The sequence below is a fragment of the Colius striatus genome, chromosome 16 (genome assembly GCF_028858725.1).
Source record: "Colius striatus isolate bColStr4 chromosome 16, bColStr4.1.hap1, whole genome shotgun sequence".
NCBI classification, from domain to species: Eukaryota; Metazoa; Chordata; class Aves; order Coliiformes; family Coliidae; genus Colius; species Colius striatus.
In genome coordinates this window covers 8,300,038-8,327,428 of record NC_084774.1, presented here as the reverse complement: position 1 = coordinate 8,327,428, position 27,391 = coordinate 8,300,038, and the positions used below count along the sequence as shown (strand labels likewise).

At 60.3% G+C, this 27,391-nt stretch overlaps 1 protein-coding gene across 2 annotated transcripts in view; it reads right to left on the bottom strand.

Annotated features, from left to right (window-relative positions):
* NOL4L (nucleolar protein 4 like) overlaps positions 1–15,297 on the bottom strand; it is a 60,575-nt gene extending 45,278 nt beyond the window's left edge. For both annotated transcript variants that reach the window (XR_009819834.1, XM_062009003.1), the window contains exon 1: positions 14,989–15,297. Coding sequence is in view for 1 of the 2 variants with exons in the window: in XM_062009003.1 (XP_061864987.1) it covers positions 14,989–15,297 (309 nt within the window). In the remaining variant the exon portion in view is untranslated. The remainder of the gene's footprint in view (positions 1–14,988) is intronic.
* Between the last annotated feature and the right edge of the window lie 12,094 nt (positions 15,298–27,391).

Genomic DNA, 27,391 nt, shown 5'->3' with positions numbered 1-27,391 from the left:
GGCATTAGGAGGCTTCCTACTGACCAATAATCCTCAGAGCGGGGTTGAAATGAGGATAATTATGGAAACAGGACAAAGGAAAACGCAGAGTCAGATGCAACAAGCAGAACCCTCAACATTAAGGTTGTAACCAACCCCTACACAGCTCATTATTCCCAGAGCCATCCCAACCGACTAACGCCCTCCTCCCTGCACGGCTGGCGGCTTTCCTCCTCGCTTTCAGGATGACTGCAGTGAAGGTAACCTCAGGGTCTGGGCACTGCTACAGACTCTCTGCTCATCCAGCACTGCTGGATGCCAGAGCTGTCTCCTCGATGCCCCAGCCCCTGCAGCAGCTCTCTCCTGACTCCTCGCCTCTCTCCATCCCTTCCTCAGCCTTGTGACTTCTCCCCCCATGATGATTCTTTAGCTCTGGGAAGCAGGTGAGATGCCAGCAGTATCAAAGCCACTGGATGTAAGAAGCTGTATCAAGTCAGTGTGTCCAGGATAGCAGATGTTTCTGTCTGGCCATATACCCAAACGTTGGCCTAGGATCTCAGAGGACACATGCCCTGCTGACAACCTCTCAGAGGGGCCCAGGCCCCTCCGGTTCCTCCTCCCACATCTAGTGTGGCCCACAACTATTCAAGGCATGAGGCAGAGCGTGTATCATCCCAGAACAGCTTAAACCCCTCAGGTTTAAAAAGCAATAAAGATTCAGCTGGGAAGAAGGATGGGAATAAGAGATGCTTCTGGCACCTCTTGGTGTTGGGGCTTGCTTGGAAGCCACATGCCCCTGAAACACACAAAAGATTTCAGGGGCAAAACTCAGCTTTGACATAAGGACCTGGAGGCAGGTGGCACTTCAGGTGCTGAGGAGAGGAAATCCCTTTGCCACCTTCCAGCACTTCGCTGTTCCGTTGTCTGTCCCTGGTCTCTCCTCCCTTTCCATCCCGCAGACCTCACCCCTCTCTCCTGCCTCCTCCCCTCCTGCCAGGCATTCGTAGCACTCTCTGTCCTCTCACCTCCTCTCCTCCAGGTTATCCATCAGGCCTTTCCCCACACACAGTGTCCTTTGTCTTCCCCATCTCGCCCAGCCCCACGCCTCTCCACTCGCCTCCTCCTCACACCTCCCGGCTGCCTGTAACCCCATATCCCCCTGCCCTCCACCGCAGCGCCTGCAGCCTCTCGCCGCGCCATGGCCTCGCTCCCTCCTGCACCTCCTCTGCGTCCCCAGCCCCGAGCCCCCGCTCTCCTGCGCTCCGCAGCTGCCCAGGGCAACCCAGAGCCGTGCGGGCGCAGGGTAGCGGGAGGCGACGGCCATTTCAGGCCGAGCTGCCCTGGGGCGAGGCGCGGGGACGGGCAGCGCTCTGGCCCCGCCGAGCCCCGGCATCTTTGTTCTCGCAGCCGCGCCGGCCCTGCCCGCCCTCCCGCAGCCGGGGCCGCGCTCAGCGCCCCGCGCCCGCTCCCCTGGGGCCGCCCGGGGCCGGTGTGCGGGAGGGGGGGGAGGCGGCCCGGTGCGGCGGCGGGGCCGGGGCCGGGCGCGGGCGGCAGCGCCGCGGGGACATCTGCCGCGGCGGCGGGGAGGGAAGGAGGGAGGGCCCGGGCCGGGCTGAGGCCCGCCGGCAGGTAGCGGGGTAGCCATGGCAACCGGCGGGGCCGCGCGCTGCCGGCGCTAATCCGCTCCCCCGGGCCGGGCCGGGCCGGGCCCGCCGCCGGCTCCTCACGCCCGCCCGGCTGCCCCCGCAGGGCCCTGCCCGGCCCCGGCCGGGGCCCCAGAGCCGCGGGCAGGGCCCTGACGCGCCCGGCGCTGGGCTGCGGGGGCGCAGTGTCCCGCATCCCCCCGGCCCCGCCGCCCGCTCGCCGCCGCTCTGCCCGCGGCAGCCACGCCATGGCTCCCACACGGACCGGCCCGGCCCTGCCCTTGGAGCCCGGCCGCGGCATCCACACGTGGCCGTGCCCGGCCTCCTCTGCCCCGCCGGCTCTCTCTGCTCGCTCCAGCGGCCCCCGCAGCCGTCCCTGAGCTGCCCAGCATGTGTGCGTGAAAACTGTCCTAACCGAGGGATTCCCGGCTACACTGCAGCTCGGGCGAGCAAACCGGCTTGTCTGCGGGGAGTGGATCCGAGGGCAGCAGCTGCCATCCGATCCCCTTGGTGCAGCCGAGCCGTGACCTCCACCCCGAGCCCCCGCGAGCTGCCACGGCCCCGCTCAAAACCAGACTCCCAGCCCCGGGCAGCCCCACGGAGAGCCAGGGGATGGACGAGCAGCAGCAGGCAAAGCCGTGCCAAGGGCTCCCCATCCCCACAAGCCCTTCCCCACCTCGAATCCCGAGCTGTGAGAATCTGAGGGGATTTCATTTGAGCTGTGAGCCAGGGCAGCCAGCTCTCTGAAAGTCTGAGTGCTCCCAGCACTGCTGGCAGACCCAGAGCTCGCCCAGGCTGGGCTCAACAGCCTGGAGGGTGCTGGCTCTGCCCTGGCACCGGCTGCCAGGGGTAACCTCTGGCTCCTGCAGCCGGCCAGCAGCTCTCCTGGGGCCCCGGCAGCTGCTCCCTGGGGAAGCATCCCTTTTCAGAGGGGAGTGTGCTGGAGGGCAGGGGGTGCTGGAGCAGGAGCGGGATGGGAGGGAGTGCCGACTGCTTCCCCATCTGCTGTGTTCAACGGCAGATAAAGCGCTGCCCTGGCCCTGGCGCGAGGGGCTGATACCAGCCAAATTCAGCTTCCTGTGAGTCAAAAGCTGCTTCCTGCCGGCAGAGCCCTGCCTGATAATGGCTGCACTCTGTTCTCTGGCTGGGCAGCAGACCCTCTGCCCTCGCCTCTTCTCGCGCTTCCCACATGAAAGCATTTGCCCCTGTATCTCTCAACCACAGCCTCTCCCCCTCACCCAGTGCAGAGCCTCTCAGCATGTTAAACTCTAATTTCCTGCTGCCCTGTCACTCTCATCCCTGGGACACCCAAAAGGGACGTTTGGAGCCAGCTGTATCGAGCTGCCCTTCAAGGTCACCTCCCTTGCACACAGAAGAGAGGCAGTGTCGTTGGCTCTGCCTGAGCTCCTGCTGCTTGCTGGCAGCAGGGCATGGCCACTGTGCCCCAGCCAGCTCAGGATGAGGGTTCCCAGTCCCATGCTGAGGTGACCATGGGTTCCTCAGCCTGTGCCCAGCAGCACTTTCTCTGTGGCAGTCATCCAGCCCTCGCCCTCACAGTGGTTCCCTCTGCTGCATGCACAAAGGTGCCCTCGCGTACCCATGCTGAGATTAACAAACATGGGGCTGCGTTTTATCTGAGCACCCTGCTGCCCCTTTTTTCTTTAAGGTGCCTTTCTAATTTCCTACAAGTTATGTTTCATTTTAAGGAAATTTTTCTTCCTCTGAAAAGGTTTATCAGCTGTAACAGGGAGTGGACCTGCACAGGAAAAAGCAGCTGGACAGAAGCTGGGGCAGACAGCGAGGGATGAAATCCCACCGTGCCGTCACACACATCCCTGGCAGGTGCTTCAGAGATAACACACAAGTGCTCCTCCCTGGGCAGCCCTCCTCCTCACCAGGTAGCCTTCCCCTTCCCTGGACAGCCCTCCTCTTCCCCAGGCAGCCCCCTGCCTCTCCAGCTGCGTCCCGTGCCTGGTGCTGCGGGGTCCGGCAGCAGCCGGAGCAGTGAGTGTGCCGAGCACAGCCCACCTCTGCATCTGCATCTCCTGCTCCTGCACAGGCTTCAGCACCAAACCAGGCATTTTATTTCAATATGGACTCTTACAACTTTTGATCAAGAAACTGTTCTTGGTACTTCTCATCTCTGGGAAGTCGGCCCTTGATTGGCTTCTATATTTAGACTTCTCCAGGGCTTTAGGAAGTTCACTCCTCGTGGTATTTAGGTGTAGGATGAAAGCAGCTTTTGCGGGGGATATGTTAAACCACAGCAGGCTCCCTTTGCTAATGCTGAGAGGAGAAAGAAGAGCTAGATTCCTCAAACTTCCCTCTTCCTCTTGCCCCTCACGCCACGGGCACAGTGCTTGCCTTAGACACGGGCACTGGGGAATTGCTAGGCTGAGAACAATATCAGTTGTATTGCTCGTAATAAAAAGAACCCATCAGCAGGGTATGGGAAATGCTCTCACACATTTTGCTCTTTTTTCCTCCTGAAAATATTTTGCTGGGAAATTCTTCTGATCGTTTGCTGGTTGAAAAATGAGGGAAAGGCGGCTGCTGAAATGCTGGCGGTGTTTCTCTGCACCAAGCGTCTATGTGTCGTTTTGCATGAACCACCAGGCAAACAGGAACCCCCCATCCTGCACTTACAGCTACAGCCCTACTTACTGCAGTAAAACCAGCCCCGGCGCTGCTCATCAGCTGCGCCTCGCTCCAGCCCCGGAGAGCTCATATCTCCAGGGGAAACCAAGGCACAAACAAGCCATTTTCCCAAAGCCACGAGTCGGCTCTCCCCGGGAGCTGATGTGCCTGAGGCCACCAGCCTGCCCTGGCTGCACTCGCGTTGTTTCTCTCCCCAGAACTGAACACAATATTTGGTGGGGCTTGCAGAGCACACACCTCCATGTGAGGGGGAGCCGGGAGCACGGGTTTTAGGTGCAAACAAAGCTGAGGTGTGTGTCTTTCAGCGCCTCTTAAGTGAGCTGCTCTTTCAGCAGCCGCAGCTGAGCGTCAGGATGGGTCCAGGCCCTTTGCTCTGACCTCGGCTTATTCCTCTCCCAGCTCCCAGGCCCTGGGAATGAAAACACAGCGGGCTGGGAGGGGCGAGCCTGGAAATGGCAGCTCTGCCTCCAGCTGCAGACGGGGCCCAGGTGGGCTGCAGGCTGTGCTGCGGGGTGCCTGGCTGGCCGGGGCCAGGGGAGGTGGCTGGGTGCAGTGTCGGGAGGGCGGCTGAATGGGGCTGCCCTCCATCCTGGGCCTGCCAGGGGGAGGGACGAGAAGCCTGGCTGGCAGAGAGCTTTGCTCAGATGTCTGCTCAGAGCCTTGCTCGGATGCCTGGGAGGCAGAGGACATTTTGCACCGCCAGCAGCAGGCTGCATGCTGAGCTGGGGAAGAGGGTGAGCGGCTGGAGCTGGCACACAGAGGTAAGGGCTGTGCCCCCCGATTACTGTGACAGGCTGGGCCAAGGAGAACAAATACTGTGGAGCAGCCTAAGCTGCCATTGCAGCACCGTTTCTCTCGGGTTTGGTGAGAAAGGCTGCTGTGGCCTCGTGAGCAGAGCACCCAATGACCTGCCTGGAAAGCAGCTCCCCCGGGGCCGTGCTCTTCCCAGCTGGGGCCGGCTGCGGTGCGGGGCTCTGCGGGAGCAGCGTGGTGCTGGGGTCACTAACGGGGCAGGTGTCAGGGATGTTATCAGCTGGGGGTTATTGCCATGCTGCACTGTTTCTTACTGGTTTGAAATTGGCAGAGTTCAAATGCGAGGTGTGGGGGGGAGGTTAAATAAATCTGCAAAGATGGGCAGCAATTCCTTAGTGTCATTTAGATCTTGTGTTCAGTCATTTGGGGTGGTGAAAGGCAAACTGCATCTGTAATTAGAACAGTGTTTGTATTCCACAGAGTCCTTAAAGCAATCTAAAACCAGAAACCTAACACATATTGAAAACATAAAGCTGCAACACAAACTCAGGGCATGTTTAGAGCTGGTTCTTCCCTAAAGTAACTTATCACCGAGAGCAATTTCCACTTGCCAAGGCATTAATCTAATAAAGATCACCACCAAAGCCAAATCTTTCGAGCTGGAGGAGAACAAGGCCCTGTAATAAGTGATGAGGTTACCCGTCACAGCAAGGTGACCCCTCTCCTCCTGGGAATAGACCCAGCAGTGTGAGGGTAGCCGGACTACATCATCACACCTACAGCGAGGACACGGTGATGTCAAAATGAAAGTAGGGAGGAGGAGGCGCAGAGCAGCAGAGGCAGCGGCAGCTCAGCTCGGCAGTGGCAAGCAAAATTATGTAAAAGAAGTTCCAAACGATGCTACAGCGAATCAAGGTCAGGCTGGGCTGCGAGGCTGAGCCCTGCATGCATGGCAGCCTGGTGTCAGCTCCCTGCTCCCTGGCAAGTCACAGTATGTGGGCCACAGCCGGAGACTCCCACAGGAACAGCGAGATGTGCCTCTAGGAAAACACTGACAGCTCAGCAGCCGTCCGAGGGGGCAACACGGCTGCACGGCCTCCCCTCGCCAAGCCCAGCCTCCTCGCCAGGTAAGGGTGCTGCAGGGCTGGAGCCAGGCTGTGCTGCAGTGGCTTCAGCACAGCACAGCCCTGATGCCAGAGCTTGGAAACGACTCTCTGCCACTTTACCCCCAGCACCGCCACCTGGCTGGCTGCTCTCCCCCAGCCCTGAGCAGGCTGCGTCCCGGAATGCCACACCTCAAACACAGACAGTGCCTGCTCGTGACGGGCATGGTGGGCTCCAACACCCCTCTCCCCAACACGGGCACCCAGCAGAGCACCCAGCCGCCAGCCCCAGGGAAGCGGGCGCTGGGGTTTGTTCTGGGCTGCACACGCGGCTCTGCGAGGGCGGGAGGTCCCACACAGGGAGTGAGGCGAAGGGCTCAAGGGAGAGATGTTGATGGAAAGCTGTTAGGTCTCTCCCTGCACTCAGGTAAACCCTCTCTGTATTCTGGCTTCTTGTTTCCATTATAACCACGCTAGGTGGACCCCAAGTCTTCCAAAAGCTGAGCTCTGACTTGTGAACGATGCCCAGGAAGGATTCCCCGGTAACCTGGGACGACCAAGTGGATTTTTTTGTGCTCTTGACTGAGACTACACATGGGGGGAGCAGAAATCAAACATGTTCTTTAACACTCTGTCATGGTAACCCATCCACAGAGAGCCTTCTCCCAGGTCTGACACAGGCCAACAACATCCCATCCCATCTAACTGCCACATCCCTGCAGGGTCACACAGAGTGACTGCACATATGGGTCCCCTGCTTTTCTTTGAGTCTGTGTCTCCAAACAGGGATGCTACTGGGAGCAGAAGAAAGGGAGGGCAAACCAAATGGGGCAGGGAAGCCTGACAATTAATATAACCTGCCCTCTGCGTGAGGAATAAATTGGCAGCTGACAGGTTATAATCTGTGCAAGCAGGATCTTCACAGGAGAGGTGAAGGCTCCATTGGGGGCCAATTGGATGGTTAATTAGGAGGACAAAGCAGAGGATTCGTGAAAATGTTTATGAAACGGTGCTTGGCAAAGGAGCCTCTGAGAAACCCTCACCAGACAGGAGCTGCTTCTGGTTCGAGGGAGGAAATAGGAGGGTGAAACAGCAGAACCGAGCACTGAGAGAGAAAACAGCACCGCAAATGCCCGTGAGAGGGCCGGGGGATTCCCCAGCGCAGCGCAGGGGAGTTCGGGGAAGGACCCTGCGACACCTAACTCTTCTCGAAATGCTCGGGCCGTGTCCTGCCCCTTCCCCCGCCCTCCCCGGGCCCCAGAGCCGAGGCCGGAGCCGGGCGTGCGGAGCAGCCTCTGGCGCTGCCGCAGCCAATCCACACGGCCGGAGCCGGGCAGGGAAGGGCACGAGGAAAGCAATTAAACCCGAGCTTTGCTTGGGACTCACAGATGACTGCTTGTGTGAGAAATGCCTGAGCTTCTTTAAGCGCCTTGGCGGTGGCTGGAGCTGGCCTGATCCCCCATCCCCTGCTCAGCGCTGCTGCTGCAGCAGGAGCGTGACTGATGCTCTCTGTCCCACACACAGCTCCGAGAGCTCAGAGGTAGGAACCAGTTGCTAAGAGACAGGACTGTACTTTCCAGCCCACATCCAGACCTTTGTCACCAGCTCAAGGGCTTTCTGCTGGATGAAAACGCCCGGTGCAGGTGAGCAGGGGCAGGCGTGCCTCCCCCAGCCTGGCACAGTCGCCTGGCCCTGCCAGCAGCCAAACCCATGATGGGAATGACCAACCCAAAAGTGTCCCTAAAGGGAGCAGCTCCCCTGGGCTGGCTGCCTGCCCCAGTGCTGTGCCACTGCAGACTGGAACACCCCACTGGGAGCTGGGCACCAGCGTGGACAGTGCTCGCAGCACCGAAACCCGGAAGGTTTCAGATGTCTTGGCAACATGGATGAGTGGATGACACAGGGTTTGCTTTGAGATCAAATGCAAGCCCAGCCAGGAGTCCCAGACTTCATCTTCTTTCTTTTTTTTTTTTGAGGGGAGGGTGCCTGATGAGTCTGAATTAATTTTTAGCCCAGAGACTCCCACAACAGGGACCCATCAGCCTATCTGGCAACTGGAAAGCCCAAACCCCGAATTACCTCGTCTTCCCCAGAGCTCCCATCTCCCTCTCAGCAAGGGATGGCTCCATCTGAGCCGCTGTGCCTGTGTGTTGGGAGGGAAATGCATCCAAAACAGAGCAAGGACTGGATGAAACCATCTCCACAGCATCTCAGAGCCCTGGCTGTCACTCCCTGCATGGCCCTTTACTGACCCACAGGGAAGAAGCTGCTATGCCCAACCTCTGCTCGTACTGTCTGCCCCAACCCACACGCACATACAGCCTGCAGTGACTTCTCCTCAAAGAAACTGCTACTCTTTGGCATCAGCCATAACAGTGAAACTCAGCAGCATTCTGACACAGACAAGGATTCTGGCCAACAGGTACCCGCCCTTGCCATGATCCACTAATTAAACCAGACACCGAAACTCAGTGGTGGCTCTGGCCCATCTTGGTGGAATTTTTTAGAGGTGGGCACAGATAACATGAGATCAGGGGAAGGTAACTGCTAATTTGCACTAAATAAAGAGATATGAATATGCATTCCCCTGTCACAGCAATGCAGACGAGGTTTTGGGAAGCCAAAGCATCCGTGAGGGCCAGTGGAGGGACACCTCATTGATGCTCCCGCACACCTCTGTGGTTTCCCTGCCATTTCTTTGTCCACTGTGTAAGTTCACAGGCTGCTCACATCAGACCTCATACAACAGCAAAAACAAGACTGAAGAAATTATATTAGCAGGAGATTATTGCTGAGAATGGTTTGGATGAACTGGTTCTTGAGAAAGTTCTCACCGAGAGGAGTGTGGCCACCTCTCTGGGGCTCTGCTGCTGTCTTTAGTCAGCGACAGAATTCCCCTGCCTGCTCGTGGCCAGAGCAAGCTGCTCCAAGCCACAGCCCGTGGGGACAGCAGCCCACATATCACTCTTACAGACAGTCCTCTCAGCTCCTCAGTAATGAATTCAGGGCCCTGACTGCCTGGACCCCTCTCTGCAAAAGTGGGATGGAATCAGAAGGATTGGAGCAATGGCACCAGACCTGGATTTCTTTCCTTTCCATTTTAGCTTAGGGCCTTGCAGAGCTGTGGTTTGTTTGCCTTTTTACCTTCTCCAGAGCAATACCCACCAAGGACCACAAATTTAAAAGCAATTTTGGGGTGAAGGAGAGAACTTTCAGGTGAAGGTTATCTAAAAAATGCCATTCCTCTTGGGTCAGCAGTGCCATGGATGCTCCTGCAGTCACGTAGGACGCTCAGTGTAGGTGGCAGAGAGGTTATTCTTTCAGCAGCTCTTCAGCCAGACATGTATTGGGGGACTGTGGCCGGGAGAAGCAGTGGGATGTGGGACCTTTGCTGATGCAATCTGGGTCTCATGAGCACTGCTGACCAAAGCCATACCCTGAGGCTGAGGCTGTGTGGGGACGGTGGTATCTCCTGCTGGAGCCGCACCACAAGACAAGCCTCTGCAGTGGGTCTGCCTTGCCATCAGCCTGGTATCTCAGTGGAAAAAAAGCAAGGACTGAATTAGATGCTGCTTTTCCCCACATCCCCAAAAGGGGCTTTGTCAGGCTGACCTGGAGGGGTAGGAGTGGGCAGGAGCTGCAATTGGGCTGTGTTGACTGATCTCTTGCTCCCAGCTCAGGGAGCAACTTCATTCTGCCAATCTGCAAAACAGCAGATCATCAGAGCTCTTGAAATTCAGCTTGCAAAGGTACTGGAGGCTTTTGCTGCTGCCTGGTGAGCTTCAGCCAGCTCTCAGCCCAGGACTGGGTATCACTGCTGCGACATTTCACCACGAGCAGCTTCGCAAGTAAAAGCTGTGACTGATGTGCAAACTTGGAGCTGAACCTGGAAGGGATGATGATGTAGAATTGCTCTAGGCTGGGTTGGATGGGATCATGTGCCCAGGCAGCATCATGCCAGTCTCCTAAGTGCACGTTTGGATGTAAAAGCACCGTGGGTTCAGCTCCTTGGAAAACCCAGCGCTGCCCCACGTGCACAGGGCCAGGCTGTTTCACAGCAGGAGAAGGCTCTGCATGCTCTAAGTAAGGCTTGTGCTATACAAGTAATAGACAATTTCTCAGATAACACCCTCAGGCCCATTTGCCTTGTCTAAGGATCTTCTGAATGGCCTTGATTTATTTTTTTTAATCACTTGAAGTCCACAGAAGGTCTGAGTGGTTATTCACACAGTGAAAACCTTCTGTTCACTCAGAGGTTATAGACGTGCAGCTTTTGGGGGCACTGAATATGGGCATTGAAGGGTACTTGTACCAGGAAAAATGTGGCTTCTATTAGCTGCTGGAGCAGCATCTTTCTGACATGCCCAGCTTCTCAGCTCCAGCGCTCTGACATGGTGCTGTGCTGTCCCACAGCCTGGCACTGCGGCTTCCACACCCCAACGCTCCCTGGCCCCAGAGATAACAGGTATTTAGCAACAGGCTGAGGGACTGGCCCAGTGTGCCATGTCATGTTTCTCCTGCTGTCGGTAAAAGGCCTCCATCCATTTTGCTTTTTGGCCTCACTGTTTCTCCTCACAGCACTCTCCCAGCTCTGGTACCTCTCCTCAGGGCAGTTTCCCCAGGCATGATGGTGAAATCATTTCCCCAGCCTGGCTCTGGGGCTGGCAGCACAGGTGACCTGCACCTGCACAGCAACAGCAGCCACCCACACCAATGTCTGCAGCCTCTCAGCACTGCCTGCAAGGACCCCAGAGCCTCATGTCAGCTCTGCAGGGGACAGGGAGAGAGCAGGAAAGCAAAACCCAATGTGGGCAGCACTGCAGAGCCTCGCCAGTCCCTGAAGGGCTGCTCTGACGCCAGGCACTGCCTGCCCCAGCCCTGCACCACAGCCTGCCAGCACAAATCTGTCCTGCGAGGCCGGTCACACCAGAGTTGTGACAAGCTCCCATCACGCACAGCCAAGTGCAGCATGGACTGAGGGAGCATGCAGAACCACTCCTGCAGCCAGTGCCCGAACCCAGGCGTGAGGGGAACCCTCCTCCTGCCCTGCACCCCACCGCCACAGCCAGACCCCTCTGCGGCTGTCACCAAGCGCTGCCCCTTTCCCTGCGCCGCGGCTCCGTCTTAGCCTTTGGATGAGAAGCGTTGTCTAAATGATGCTAAATGCTTAGGACAAGAGGGACATGAGATTATAATGAACTGCATCTTAGCACCTTGTCACGAACAAATTCTCCCACAGTTCTCAGCAAAGCTGGGGAGAAGGGAGAGTGCTGAGCAGCCAGCACCGGGGTCGGTCCAGCCCGCAGATAATGAGGGCTTTCACACCTCAGTGCCTGTTAGACCCCTCCTTCAGAAGGGCAGATCTGGGCACTGGCACTTTGGGCTGTATCCATTGTCTGTGCTGTAGCAGCACACAAAGGTACCCTCCTCCTCCTTGGTACAGCCTAAGCGTGTTTTTTTCCCCACGCCCCTGGCCTAAAGGATGCAGCATCCAGCCCGTACGTGAGCGGGGCTGTCACACAACGTCCTCCACTGCTAAACCTGTGTGTTCATCTGCGAGGGGTTTTGTAGTTGTATGTGTTAAATGTCCAGCATCTTTGGGACATTCATCTGGGAAAAAGAAATCTGAACAGTGTCTGTGCCAGACATCCGTCCACGCTGCTGTTCCTATTCCCAGTGCATTCTTTGAGAAGACCACCATCTGCTCTGACCACCACCTAAGGCAGATGCCCCCTTCTCAGTGCACAGTCCCAGCTCTCAAGCCACCCAAATCTGATTAGGCCTGCTCTGATGAGAGGCCTGGAGGAGGGCAAGGGAAAGTTACTCAGGAGAGAAAATAATAACCACATGTTAATTATGTTTTTGCTACAGATGAGCAGAAAATACACAAACCAGCTCAGGATGTGTAAGCCAAAAGGAGCAGCTCTCCCGAGTTCCATCTGGGGAGTTATTATTTTGGGGGTTTGGGATATTTTTTATACAGAGGAGGAGTGGCCCCAGCCCTGTCAGGAGAAGGAAGGATCTTATCCCCACTGCTGCCCTCTACATGCTCTTTACCACCTCTCTTGTAGCTTTCACTCCCAGTACCTCGGATTTCCTGTAGCGACCTGCAGATAGAGCTGAGCGAGCAATGCACCCCCCGCCCCCGTCCCCGCTGCACCCAGCTGCGCCGGCTTCGCCCGGCCTCCCGCCGCGGGACAGTCCCGAGCACGGGGCTCCTCCGGCTGATGTGCTCGGAGAAGGACGAGCGGGCAGGACGAGCCGTATCGGGCTGCTGAGGAGCACAGCCAGGAGAAAACAACCGAAATGCCGCTCCAGAAGTATTTGGGGAAAGCAGCTGAAGAGGCATTAAAGCAGAATCCCGCTTTGCCGTCGAGCAAAAGGCTCGTAGCAGCTTCATGAATTATTTGGCTGCATGCATGAGAGAAATGAAATACACCCACAAACCCAGCCCAAAACACCGAGGATGAGGAGAGCGCCGAATTACGAGGAGCTGAGGAAAATCCCTGACAAGTTACCTCTAAATTTGAGAGCCACTTCAGGCAGAACCAAAACGCAGCAACTGCATCCGTCTGAAACGGTGCACGGGATCCCTGGCAGGGAGGGGCACGGTGGGGCTGGGAGGGCTGGCACAGAAGGGCTGGGAGGCAGCAACTTCTGCAGCCCCCGGCGCCGGAGGATTTTGGGGAGGGCGAGGACCCGTCCTCCCTCCAGCCAGCAGCTCTCTCAGGCGCTCCCAGCCCCACGGTCCCGCGGGCAAGGCGGGCGCTGGGAAATGAGCCGCGTTGCCCCTTGCAAAACGCAGCTGTCCCCCGAGGGCATGCCTGCTTTTTGTTTGTTGCTTGACGGGAGCCTGGGTATATCTCCTATCTGTAGCCTGCAGGGACTCTGCCAGGGAAGATGCGGGGGGCCTAGACACGCTCCTCGCTGAAACTTCATCTGTGCAGAAGCCCTTTGGGAATACGCGGGGCTTGCGCCGGCCTCGCTGAGCTGCTGACCCTCGGGACTCCCTCACGGACAAAGGGGAGGGGGCGTCTAGCTAGCAGCAGGGTCGAGGGAGTCTGGCTCGGCCTCTCTGGGGTACCATGACTCTGCAGCATTTGGAAGATCTGGGATAGAGTCGCTGGCTAGATGGAGAGGACCCGGGGGAAGTGCTGGAGCTGGGGAAGGGGGTACCACTCCTAACCCCCCCTCAGCGGGGGCTCGTGGAGGGGGGGCAGCGGCAGGGGGAGGCTGCAGAGAGGGCTCAGCAACAAAAAAAAAGGCAAAGAATTTTTTTTGGGGACATGGCATGGGGGAGGGGGGCTGCAAGGGGAGAAAGAAAGGAGCCTCTGAGCACCACGAAGGGAAAGGGAGAAATAATGACCCTTCCCCCTCCCCCCAATAATAAGGCAGACCAGATGGGAGGTAAATAGTGCGTTTAGAAGCATTTGCCACAGATGGGCTGCCCTCAATGGAAGCATCCTCCAGCCACATCAATGCTGGAGTCTGTGTGCACAGAAAACACTGCACCCTTCAGAGCCGCGGCAGCAGCAGCAGCGGCGGGAGCGGAGGGGAGGGACGGGGAGGGGGGGTCAAAAAGAATAAAAAACCCATCCCTCCCGGAGCCCTTCTGCGGCCGGCGGCCCGGAGCGGGGCCCGGAGGGGCGGCGGGACCGTCCCCCCCCGCCCCGGCAGCAGGGGCAGCGGGGCCGGGGCAGCGCGGCCGCGCCGGGCGCACCCTGCGCGCAGGGCCGGGGCCGCCAAAGTTGCGCGTTTCCCTCCGCGGCGGGGAGCGGAGCGCGCTCGGGACGGGAACAATGGGGCGGCGGGGCAGCCCCGGGCGGCGGCGGGGCGGGGAGGCGGGCGGCAGGCAGCAGGCAGGCAGCAGGCAGGGAGGGAGGGAGGGACGGAGGGAAGGAGGGAGGGAGGCGGCCGGTGCGCCCCGCGCCGCCGGCCCGGCGGGGCGCCGAACAATGAGGCTCCGGCGGGGGAGTTTCCCGGGACGGCGGCCCGCTGGCAGGCGCGGGTGGGGGGGGGGCTGCCCTAATCCGGGCTCTGCCGATGCCCGCACCCCCCGAGGCACCGGCTGCAGCGGCCGCGCCGGGGCGGGCAGCGCCGCGGGACGCCGGGGCCGGGCGAGCCGCAGCGGGCCGGGCGAGCCCCGCTCCGCTCCGCACCCGCTCCGCGCGGCGGCCGGGCGGGCAGGGCGCGGCGGCGAGGGCGGGGGGTGCCGGCGCCCCCTCCCCGCCGCTCTCTGCCCTTGACTGCGGACCTGTCCCCGGCCGTGGGGCGGATGGGAAATGCCGGGCGAACGTGATCGGACGGGGCGGGGGGGCAGCGGGGCCCGCACCGGGCGGCGACGCGGCCCCCCCTCCCCCGCGGGGGCAGGTGCAACGGCGGCGGCCACGGGGCACCGCCGCCCCCACGCCCCGCCGCGCCCGCACCGGATGGGACGGGGACGGGGATGGGGGGGGCGGGGGAGGGGGGGGGGGCGGCGGAAGGTGCGAGGCTCCGGGCGGGTGCCTCTCCTCATCCGCATCCCCGGGCGGGTCGGGGCGGCGGGGGCGCGGCGGCTGCCCCGGGAGCGGCGGGGGCTGCGGGAGCGGCCGGGGCCAGCGTCGCGCCCCGCATGGGGCATGCGCGCTCCCGGCGGCCGGCGGCGCGGCGGGGCTGCGCCGCCCGGTGCTGACGGGACAGGGCCGGCGCGGCGGTGGCCGTGGCGGTGGCGGGGACAAGGGGCCCCGGAGGTGCCCGCCCCCGCCCCGGGCAACCCTCCCCCCTCCCGCCCGCACCCCCGGGGAGGACAGACAGACACGGACAGGCAGGCAGACAGACAGACACAGAGCCCCCGGGGCACGGAGCGCACTAACCGTTCCCGTTTTCACCGGCACATATACCACCACTTGACCCATCTTCGTCGCCTCCCTGGTGCCGTTTCCCAGGCGGAAGCCCTTGGACCGGACCCAGAACTGGAACTTGCCTTTCTCCCCCCCGCCGGAGCCGCCGCCGGAGCCGGATCCCCCTTGCAGCACCTCGGCGATGCGCTGGTACTTGCTCCGGGTCACAGTCTTGGTTTTGGCCGAGTCCCCGTAGGTGCGCAGGCACCAGTCCCGGAACTGCCGCCCCAGCTCGCTGTCCCCGGGGCGGCTCCCCCGCAGCAGCAGCGGCGGCTTCGGCATCGCCCGGCCGGCGGCGGCGGCGGCGGCAGCGGCGGCGGCAGCGGCGGCGGCGGCAGCGCCCGGCCCCGCGCCCTGTCCCGGAGCGGGCGGAGGGGCAGCCGGGGCGGCGCGGCGAGCCCCGGCCGGCGCTCGGCGCGGCGCGGCCCGGGACGGTCTGCGGGGGCGACGGCCGGGATGGAAGCGGGGAGGGGGCGGAGGGGGGGGGCGGGTGTCCGAGGCAAAGGGGGAGCGCCGGGGCTCGGACAGCGACCCGGCGAGCCGGGTGGAGGGAGGCACCGGCGGCGCCAGCAGCAGCAGCAGCCGCTCCTGTCACAGGATCACAGGCGGCTCCGGCTCGTCCCCCTCCCTCCCTCCCTCCGCCCGCCCGCCCGCCCGTCCCTGCCTCCTCCGCCCCCCTCCGGCCGCCTCCTCCTCTCAGCGGGATCCCACCTGTTAGAGCGGCCGCGACGACGACGACGGGCCCCCCCCCTCCCCACCTCCTCCCCCGGCCGGCCCGCCCCGGGACCGCCGCTCCCCCTCCGCCCCGGCGCTCCGCCGCCCACCGCTCCCCGCAGTGCCGCCGGTGGGATGCGCTCCCCCGGCTCTGGTCGGCCCCCCCGCTCCCCTCCTCCCCGCTCCCCGGGCCCGGACGGGGGCCGGCGAGCGGGGCGGAGGGGAGGGAGGAACCGAGCAGAGCCGTAGGGAGGTGTCGGGGGGCTCGGGTCCAGGTGCCGGTCCCAGACAAAGGGCCGGCGGGGCGCGGGCGCACGTGTGCGGCGGGACGGGCCGGCGGGGGCGGAGGCGGGCACCTGCCGAGCCGCCGCAGAGCCGGGGAGGAGCCGCGGGGGCAGCGGCAGCGGCGGGGTCCGGAACGGCCTGCAACGAGCGGGACCGGGGCGGGATCGCCCCGCAGCGCCCTCGGCCGGGATTGTCCATAACGGCTTGAGGCTTGTCCCATAGGACCGGGAGAGCCGCAGCCGAGACACGGCCCCGGGGCAACCGCCATCCTCGTAGCCCCGGAGAGGGAGACAAAGGCCGGACCCCGGCTCCGGTGCCTCTCTCTCCGCTGCCCTGCGGCCGCCCCCGCCCTCCGCGGCTCTTCCCCGGGCAGGAGCCGGCGGAGCATCCCCGCGGCAGCGGCCGGGCAGCTGTCCCGCGGCCCGACCCAACCCCGCCGCTGCGGGGACGAAAGGGGGGGGTGGGCTCCACCGGGCCGCTCCTCCGCCTCCGGGAGGGTCTCGGGGGGTGGGGGCGGGGGCGGTCACAGCTGGCCCGGGGGGGCGCGAAGGGGCCGCGGGTCCCAGCCCGCAGCTGTGACTCTGTGGCTCCTCAGCAGTCACACGCATGTGCCGTGTTCCTGGCGGTGGCACACGTGTGCTCCCAGGCTGTCCACGGGCAGCAGGCGTGTGCTCCGTGTCTGTCAGTGCCATGTCTGTGCTTGCCCACCCAGCAGTGCCACACGTGTGCTTCTGGTCTGGCAATGCCACACATGTGCTCCCAGCTTGTCCATTGGTGCTACACGTGTGTTCCAAGCCTGTGTCTCAGTGCTGCGTGTGTGCTCCATGCCCAGATGGCAGTGCCACACATGTGGTCCTGGTCTGTCCATGGGTGCCATGTGAGTGCTCCCTGTCCATCAGTGCCAGGTATGTGCTCTGTGCTCACCCAGTAGTGCCCCATGTGCACTCCTTCTCTGTCCATGGGTGCCACGCATATGGTCCCAGTCTGTCCATCGGTGCCATCAGTGCCATGTGTGCTCCCAATCTGTCAATCACTGCCATATGTGTGCTCCTGGTATTTCCATCAGTGCCAGGCATGTGCTCCGTGCCCACCCAGCAGTGCCACGCGCTTCCCCATGCCGGCTGGGGGGAGGCAGCGGTGTGTGCCGAGGGCTGCCCGCGTTGCCAGCAGCACTAAGGCTGGCCTGAGGATGTAGAAGCAGGAGCTGAGAGCCTGTGGGAACCTGGAAGAGGAATTTGATGTGTCAGAGAGTTGTCAGAGGCTGGTGCTGGAGGTGCAGGGCGCGGTGGCAGCAGAGCCAGTGCACAGGCAGCTGTGGGACTGGAGGGAAAGCTGTGAGCCATTTTATCCACTTGTCCTGTGCCAGCCACAGTGTGCCCATCCAACAGATCCTGAGGTGGGAACTGAGTACTGCAGGAGCCAAGCCATGGGTAAGCCATGCAGAGGGAGTGCAGTGCAATTAGGGAGTGCCATTGTAAATGACATTGACTTTCTCTACCCACTGGATATTTGGGCACCTCTCAAAGAGTTCCCAGTGTCACCATCCAGTTTGCACTGTGCCTGGCAGAACGCCGTTGTAAGGGGACTTGTGGAGTGTAGAAGGTCTTCCCCATCTTGGGGAACTTGCTAGTGCACTGCAGTGTTTTTGCTGACCACTGAAAAGAACATGGACATCCTTCCAAGCCTCAGTCAGCCATGGAAGCTCAGCTTTCTCGGGGAACTGCTGCCAGGAGCAGTTAGAGAGATGGGAATGGTGGAAAGGAGAAGGATATTCTCACAGCTGGGACACAGTGGGCAACTTCCTCACAAAGACTGCAGGTGAAGTCAGGCACAGCTCTTGGCTACAGCACATGGGCATCCTGTCTGCACAGTGAAGCAATGACCAGCTGAGCTTGGTGTCCAGAGCCAGCTGCCACTGGGATGCCCACAGGGTTGGGTGGGACTTCCTACAAGAACTCTGTGCATAGGCTTTGCTGGAGCTGTGGTGGCAGTTGGTGTCCAGGAGAGCCAGTGAAGTGCTCAGCACTGGAGCAGAGCTGCATGGCAGGAGATGGTGGGTGAGGAAGAGAGGAAAAGGACACTGCATAGTGTTGAGGACACTCTTGTCCTTAAAGATAGAGGGGAAAAGAAGTGGAAGTGTTTGGTGGCACTGGTCTTTAAACCACCAGTCCTGGATGACAGATCCTGGGTGGGGGTCAGCACAGCCTGGCTGCTCTTCATAGATGAACACATGGCAGTTCCAGGCCTGTTGCTATTTACAGTAGATAAATAAAAGCTGTTAGTAACTTCCAACAAATACAAACCAGACATTAGTTCTCTTCATGACATTTCTTCAGGCAGGAGTACCCCAGACTCTGGTCATTTCTATTGACTTGAGATTATTCTCTAACACACACAAAAGCAAGGAAATCAGGAAGCACAGAACATAATATCTAGAAAATACCTAATTGGCAGTATCAGGGCAGCTTAGCTGAGAGGTGAAGTGAAGAGGGAGATCTGCAGGGCCTCTGTAGCATAGTGAGTATCAGGAAAGGTACATGGGGGGGTGTGTGTGTGTATGGAGGTCCCTTGTCAAGGTGCAAGAAAAGAGGATGATTGACAGCTGTATGGGCCATTAGACTGATAAAATGAGATCATTTTTACCCATCTGATAGCTAACTGGTGGAATTGATCAGCCCAGAGAGTGTGTATGCAAAAGGACCAGGTGTCCATTGAGAGGAGAAACACCTGGGCAGACAGAGATTTAAGAAAGAGGAGGGTGAGATAAGCACTTGTGTGTTAGGGGTGAGGCTACAGCTGATGGTCAGCAGTGAGAGCAATGCTTCCTCTCGGGATATTTCCTTCCCCAGTTATTTGGCTGTGGCACTTGGCCTCTCTTTGAAGTGTCAGATACTTCTGAGGACAGGGGCAGCTCCACCATGTTCCTGCAGTTCCTGCCTTTCCCACAGTGCTCAGCACGAGCAGCACCTCCAGCCCTCAGCCTCAGCTCCCAGCCTCTTCTGCCAGAGCCTGGCTCGTGCCTCAGTGGGGCAGGGTGGTGGGATGGGTGACCCCCACCGGCCTGGTAGGCTGGGCCAGGGACCCTCTGGTCCTCCCTGAGGTGGCTGCTGGCTGGTGGGGTGCCAGCAGTGGACATGTCTCAGCACTCACCTCAGACACTCCCACAGTTGAGTTTACAGCTTATGTGTGAAAATGATAACTGGAAAGTGCCCTTCTCCTCAAAGCTGTTTGAAATGCAGTTTATCAGCTGGGAAGGAGGGCAGCCAAATGCCACAGGAAAAGCTGTGTGTGGCAGGACAGCAGCAAGAGCCCCATGGACCACAGCTGGAGAAGGTGCTGTGCCAGCAGGTGCCCTGCTGTGTCCCTGGCTGTGCTGGTCCTGTTGGGTGGCATCTGGATGCACACTTGAGTAGCACCCAAACTGGAACCATTTACCAATTACCCCTAAGTGCTAATGGGTGGGATGAGAGGGGCTGAGAGCAGGGAGGGTATAGGGGGAACTGAACCATCAGTAGCCTGGTACCAAGCAGTGAAACTGAGCTCAGGGGTCAATGCCCATCACTGCTGCTGGCAGCTGGGAGTGTTTCCCAGGGAAAGGATAGAGGAATGTCAAGCTACCTGTGGGATCACTGAGGATGAGTGTTTGGCTCTGTAACTTCAGTCATTCAAAGCCAGACAGCCAGTGGTACCTGTGTGTGTCGCTGCCTCAACCCTCCATGTGTGACAATAAGAAGCTGTTGGTGCCAGATGCAACCCACCAACGGGATGCAGTCAGAAAAAGGAGAATGATCCCAAGTTGTCTTGGGAGAGTCATTCTGAGAGAGGTACAGAGAAGTAGAGAAGCTGTAGTGAAGCTCCAGACTGCTGCCTGGCTCTGGTGAGCCATATTGAGAGAATTCAGCCTGAGTCTGGTGCAGAGAGTTTGCTGTGTTGTTCAGGAGAAGGGAGAGGGTGTCACAGAGATACTTCAGCTAAATGAGTGCTGAGAGAAGATGCATTTGTGGATGGTCGAGAGGTAGACAGCAGGGAGGGACATGGACTAAAGCCCCAGCAGCACCTTGGCACAAGAACAAGGAGGAATAAATGGACTATGTATAAACTCCAGTTTGAGATGAGAAGGTGCTGGGGCCCTCAGTCTCTAGAGGAGGGATCTCAGAGGAGAACTAGGGAGAGAACCCGAGCACTGCAGAAACAGAGCTTGGTCAGGGTGAGTGACATGGCCCAGAGGGGACAGGGCACCATCTGAGATTCCTTTGGGGTCTCTGTCCCCAGAGGGAGGAATCAGTTGTAATTCTTCTGTAGTTTTTGCTAATTTTCAACCTAAACAATGCGATTTTTTCCAAGTAAAATTATTCTTGACTTTAATCAAAACCTAATTTAGATCCAGGTCAGATAACAAGTCAAAGCAGCTACGGGCAGTCAACAAAGAGTGTGAATTCCTTCTGGAGCCTGTTGGATTTCTGTCTGTGTCACAGCTCCAAACCCCATCGTTTGCTGTGGCTTCTGCTCAGGAGAGGCTGGAGACTGGCCCAGCAGAGGAGCTGAGCCACAGGGTCAATGTTCTGCTCAGGAGAGGCCTGGGACTGGCCCAGCAGAGGAGCTGAGCTACAGGGTCAATGTTCTGCTCAGGAGAGGCCTGGGACTGGCCCAGCAGAGGAACTGAGCCACAGGGTCAATGGGCATCTGTGGAAATTAGTAATAGACATTTCCCCACCTTCTTATTCTGCCTCCAGCGTGATTTCAGAGGGCTGGGCACCAAACTGCGTGGCTGCCCAAGTGATGCTCTGGGGGGAAAAGCCCTGGGGGAGCGCAGCAGGGGCCCGAAATACCCAGCAGCTGCCAGGGCTGTGTGGGAGCAGGATGGGAACAGCCGGGGAGCTGCAGAGCAGGGCTCAGCTACATTTCCAGAGCTGCGTGGGGAAGGCTGATGGCACCTGCCCACATCCTCTGTGACTGCACATGATGCCACATCTCCCTCAGTTTCAAGATCAGCAGATTTACCCTTCTCTGCTTTTTTTTCTTCAGGAGAAAGAAGGGGAAAAAAAACCCCATCCAGGCAAGCCCAGATTCCAGGCTGGGCTGTGCTAACAGGCTGTGGCCAGGCAAGGCTGGAGGACACGGGGTGCCCTCTGTGAGCTGGAGCTCTCATTGTCAGTGTGGCAGAGGATGAGAAGGGAAGTAATGTGAACCAAAAATAGGCTTAACAGTTTGGGAAGTGAAACTGTGTTCCTGTGACCTCTCACACTTGTGCTTTTGTGCAGGGCAGTGGGTTGCCTTGCTCACCCGTCGAGAGGAGAGGCATCTCCTTTGCTCCAGGTGTAATCTGTCCCTCCAGGCACATCTGCTGGGGCTGTCGTCCCCCAGTCCCATGGTCCTCCTTTGAAATCCTCACCATGGGTGCAGTCCAGCAGCATCTGCATCTGCAAACATCTGGACAGGGCTTTCCCATGAGCTGCCCATGGGAGGTTGGGGGATTGCTCTGGGCTCTGAGGACTCCCCACTGCCCGTGTGGGACCTCTGGGCACAGCTGGCACGGGAAGGAGAGGCAAGTCCTGGCCCATGAGGGTAACTCTGCTCCTTTCAGAAGGGAAGTGTGAGGTGGGAGTCTGGCCCTTAGCTTAAAACATTTAGATGCTAGTGCTTAAAGGCATTGCTGGCTGGTGGGGAAGAGAGGAGGAAGCAGAGACCTTGTGCCTGGGGAGGGCTGCGTGCTCACCAGGGCCTCAGGAGAAGCTGGGTTTAAATTTGCAGTGTGCTGGTGGGACAATATGTGTGGCTGGGATCTAATACACTTGGGCTGAATCCTGGAAACCCATCTAGCAGCAGGATAAGGAAATGCTGGCTATTCTTTGGTCTCCTAATACTTGAAGCACTTTGACACAGCTATTAACTCAGTGGACACTCATCCATGTGTCTCACCCTTCCCCTTCCCTGCCTGGCCGGGTGCCCTGGCTGCTGTGTGGGTGCTGAGCTGTGGGTGCCTGTGTTGCTCATGGCAGTCCCTGAACAGGTTCCCTGGTGCCATCTGTCTCCAAAGGCTCCTGGTTACCACCAGAGCTGGAGCCTCACCTGCAGCATCACCCCGGGCAACGTTCCCGTGGGGGGACAAGAGGCACCTGGCCCTGGGCAGAACTGACCCAGCAGCCTGCAGGATGCTGATGCTTTCTTTTGACTTTCTGTGCCAGGCAGTGGCTGAGTGAGCACTGGGGCAATTTCTGTTGGTTTTGTCTGGGAGGTGTGTGGTTGGCTCTTTGCCAGGTTTCCTAGAATTGTCTCGGGGCTGTTGAGGTCTGGTCTGGCCCCAGAATCAAGCGGATTCTGTGTCGTCCTGGGGCTGAACGGGTTAATTTTTGTGCTTCTCTCCCCAGCTCGCTGCGGACTCTGGCTGGGACAGAACATCTGTCTGTTGCTATGGCTGCAGTACACTTGAAGGGGATGACTGGATAATTATTGCAAACATCCATCCTGCCTGATGTGCTCCGGACCCTCCCTGCCCAAACGCAGGGCGAGCGGCCGCCCTTCCCAGTCCAACTTCAGTCACGGGGATCCTACCTAGGGGTGGTGCGCTGGCAGCACCTTTTCATTTGCATAATTAATGAGGCCGAGGCTCCAGGGCTCCTGGGAAATCCGACGCAAAGCAGCAGCGATGAAATGGCACGGAGGGCTCCAGCCTTCTCCGCGGCTCAGCAGAGCTCTGCTGGCTGATAACGCCCTGCTTGGGAGCTACAGGGGAGTTGTTCTCCCGTTTCCATTAATTTACCACCCACTTGTATCTGAACAGATTGCTCCGGGCCCGATCCTGCGGTACCTCCTGCCAGGCACACGCCACGGGGCTGTCTGACGATGAGCAGGATGCGGCCGGTGTGGCGGGGGCAGAGGCGTCCCTTGGTGCAAAGTCCACACGGGCTGTCCCCGCGGGGCACGGGGCTCGGCAGCTGTAAGATCCCGGTCCTGCAAGGGCCAACTTGGCTTCTCACAGCCGCTGCTGCTGGGAAAGCTGCTGCCCATGCATGTGGCTGCTGCCCACAGCGCTGCCCGGGCTCCCTGCCTGTGCTACCATTGCCCGTGACGCTCTGGCTTGCTGGATCACACTGTGCTCACCTCTGCAGCACCTGGGCGCTCTCCTGTGTGTGCAGCCAGGGTGCCAGCGCTGTGATGGGTCAGTACATGGTGGGGATGGGCAAGGTGGGCGGTTGCCCTGCAGAGTGACCCTCCTGGATGGCCCCTGGAGCGGTGCCAGCGAGCTCACTGCCCAGTGACCCACCCGGGACCCTCAGTCTCGCCTTGCAGCTTCCCAGCGGTGCCCTCCTGGGCCCTGGCATGCCCTAAGCACCTCCCTGCAACTCCTTCCTCTGCCCTAGGAGTCTGCCTGCCTTCAGCCTGTGCTGCAACACCCACATCCCCTTTGTTCCTGGTATTGCTGCTGTTCTTTGCCTACTGGTGTTTAACCCTGCCCTGGATCTAACTTGAGGGGGGGTCAGAAACCCAGATCCAGAGCTGTGCCCTGTGGGTTGTCCCTGTTTTGGCAAGTCCCACTGCTGAAGTAGCAGAGCAAATAATAATGCAGAAGTTCCCCTTCTGAGCAGACATTGCTGTACTTTGCTTAACCATCAGCTTCAATGCATCCATTGTACGTTTTTTTTCTGTGGGGAGTCCCAGTGGAGCTGGAACCACGATGACCACAGACCCCTGCAGCCGCCGGCCGACAGCAGCAGCGCAGCCGGGACCCTCCGCTGGGGCCGTGTTCGCCCTGGGTAGGCTGAGCAGGACCAGGCTGCCTTTTGCCCTTCCCCTTATCTCTCATTGGCAATAGGGAATAAGATTTTCAGGCAGCACTTTGCATCTGCAGAGCACCCACAAGCACTAGTTGGTGCGGAGCGTTTCTAGAGGCTGAGCACTGGCTGGAGGACAGTGACAGGTAGGGACTGGGGCTGGGGCCGTGGGACTCTCCATCAGACAGAGCTGCCTCTCTAAACAAGGAATGAGGATGGCACAGGGAGGGAGAGAACTGTGGGCTGCTCTGGGTCTTGTTTGATCCTTATCATCCTTGCATTTTTGTGTATGATTCAATAAACTCCTTTGCTTGCACAACTTGATTCTGGTCGGCATGACTCAGGTGCAAATGCTCTTCTCACATTAACAAGTAACACAGTTGAGCCCCATCACTATAAAACCTTCAAGTGATCCTAATTTTGATTCAGTTGGCCTACAGGGCAGAACTAAGCTCTTCTGAGGCCTTTGCAGAAGGAGTGGGGCAAATGAGGGTGGCAGGGGGGTAGGTACCACCTTGGCCCTGCAAAAGAGACTCTCAGCTGAAGCTGGCATCTGCTTGCTAAACCTACAGAAGGGCTGTTAGTTAGTGTTTTAGGGGCTCTTGGAGCTTCTCCTCCCCCAGGAGCTCAGGATATCCTGCCCCAGAGGAAGCTCTGGGATCTGCCGTCCCAGGCTGAGCCCTGGCCTCAGGCAGTCAGAGCAGGCTGGGTGCTTGGGGTAGGGGATGTCCATCTGCTCCATGGAGGTGGCTGCAGGGGGACTGCAGGTGATCAGCACCTCTGAAGCACAGCCAGCAGGATGCCCAGCTCTTCTTGGATGTGTCTTCTGGGTGCCCATGTTTGGAGGTGACTTGCCTGAAAACACACATGTCATCTGTGAGCTGGGGGTCTTTGGGAGGATCCAGGCAGAAGGATTGCTACGGCAGGAGGAAAGATGATGCCACTTTCTCCTCACAATAAGGTCCTGTACCTGTGGTGTCCTGGAACTGTGGGGAAGCTCTGGCCCCAGGGCTTCAGGGGCTGTAGGGAACAAGCTGTCTGCAGTTTCTGCTCCTATTTGTAAATCCTGGGGAAGTATAGCAGGACGTGCACTGTCCTGTGGCAGGGTGCAGGTTGTTCTCTCCTGCCAGTGCCAGTCCTCAGCTATGACTTCCCTGTTCCTAGCCCAGCCCTAAAGGCTCTTGAGCAGAGCTTTGACTTCCATGCTCCCCGAGACTGCAGGCAGGGGGGAGGGCGAGTCACTGCAAAGCCATGGCTGAAACGCAGAGCTGTGCCTGGCAGCCGGGAGCGGGGGGAGGAGGAGCGGGCACAGTGCTCCCCCAAGGCCAGTCCTGGCCTGGAGCTCGAGGTGGGGGCTGGCGTGGGGATGGAGGCTTGCCATCGCCCCTACCTCCCGGGCTTGGCCCCATTTCCAATGTGTCTTGGCACCATATGGCGCTTGCTTTATTTGTTCTGCTGCGACTTGGGAAGGAGGGCAGTGGCTCATTGTCTGGCAGAGGAGGTGGGACGCAGGCACGGGAACATGCCCGTGTCCCGCGGGATCACCGCCCGAGCCCGAGCTGCAGGGCAGTGTCCCCATCCCTGCGCAGCCCCGTGCTCCGGGGGGGCTTCCCCGCAGAGCCGCTGCCGGAGATTCGCCCACCCGCGGGGCTGCGGAGCCGAAGCAGCTCCGCGTGTGCGGGAGCGTCCCGGTGCGCGGCACGACCGACCCGCAACGGGACGCAGCCTGGTAGGAGGAAACGTGGCAGAGCTGCTACTGACTCATCAGAGCACAGGCAGCAATTCTGCGACAGCGATGCCGGGCTTGCCCAGCACCAAAAAGTGACAGCACGCTCCTCCCACCCGGGCTTGCGGGGAGCAGGAGCCTTCTCCGCATGCCCGCTGTCTGGAGAAGCCGCTATCCCACGCACACCTCCCCATCCTGCTCCGTGGCATCCCAAATCTCAGCCTACAGCCTCCCTTGCTGCCCACACGCTCCCTCTGGTCCTGCCCGCACCCCCCTCGCCCCCCCTTTCCCTGCGCTGCTCATGGCTCAGCTCGCCCCCTTCGACCTACAGAGGTGGGGGTTGGGGGGGGGAGGCTGCCTTGGAGGCTCAGAGGCCCAGCCCTGCCAGATTTGCATATTTTTTGCTGGCCCCTAAACAAGACATTTCTCAGGGGAAAATGAATGCATCGTCTTCCGTCCCCGGGGGTGCTGAGCGCTGGGACTGCAGCCACCGGTCCCGGAGGGGCCGCGGTCCCTGCAGCCCCCGCAGGCACAGCCCACCCCGCACCCCGCTGCTCTCCGCAGCAAAAACGGCTTTTTTTGGGGGGGTGTGGTTTCAAAATTCATGGTCTCTAATGCTACTGACCTGGGACCAGGTCCTGTCCCTCTCCTCCGGCCCGAGGGGTCCTGGAGGCGGCCGGGCTGCAGCCGCCTGCACAAAGCTGCACATTTTGGTTTTGTCCCTGGGATTTCCAGCACGTCCCTCCTCTCGTGTATAATTTAGTCGCATGAAAAGGAGCCGCGCGAGGAGGAGTAGAGGATGGGGAAACTTGCAAAGTCAGCCGGGGAGAGGGAATCTGTGTCAGAAAGCATTACCAAGGGGGCTGGAGGATTGGCTCCAGTTGCTCCCAGTTGCTGGTTGTTTGTGCCAACCCCTCAGGAGCTCGCCCGGCGCAACGCGCGGCTCTTTCTTTCCCTGCGTCCCTCTCGGCTCCTTTTATTGCGCTGCGGGCCCCGGCTGGGCCAGCCCCGCGCCGTTGCTATGGCTGCTCTGCGCGGGGGGGCTCGGCCGGGGAATCGCCTCCGGAGAGCATCTCCCTCCTTTTCCCCCCGGCCGCCGGGCTCGGGGCCCCGCTCCGGCTCCTCCACGGCAAAATCCGCAGAGTGGATTTGTCCCCGTGGGATAACACAGGGCTGTGCCCGCCGCTGCCAGCGCCCGCAGCAGCAGCAGCAGCAGGAGGAGGAGGAGGAGGGCAGGGCAGCTGCGGGCTGGGCGGCAGGCAGCGGCCCCGGGGAGGGGGACGGGAGGGGCGGCGGGCAGGGAGCGGGGCAGCGCTGCCGGGAGCGGGCACTGCCCGGTGCGGGCCGGGGGGCCGGTACCGCCCCCGTTCCCGGAGAGCTGGGGGGGGCCGCGCCGGAGCGGAGCGCAGCTGATCCCCGGGCTCGGAGCGCAGCTGATCCGCCCCCCCAGCCCCCCTCCGGCCCCCCGCCAGCTGCCGCAGCGGAGGCAGCCGCGCAGCCCGCACCCCGGCCCGGGGCTGGGAGGGTGGCCGGGGCAAGCAGATCCCTGCCGCGGGGAGGGGAGAAGGGGCGGGACGCTGCCCGGTTCCTCCGCGCCGTGCGGGGCGGCCGGAGGGGAGCGCTCGGTCCCTGCCCGCTGCCGCTGCCGGGGGGGGAGGGAGCGGAGCGAGGGCGGGCGGCGCCGGCCCCGGGGGAGAGCAGCGGGGGGGCCGAGGCGGGGGCAGCATCCTGACCGGGAGGGGATAAATGGGCAGAGGTGGAGGTGGCTCCGCGCTGCAGGCTGCTGCCTTCAGCTCTGCCAGCTGCGTGGTCCAGGGCCGCTGCTCTTCCCGCAGCGGGTGTGTGGGCACTGAGCTCTCCGTGACGCCAGGGTGGCAGC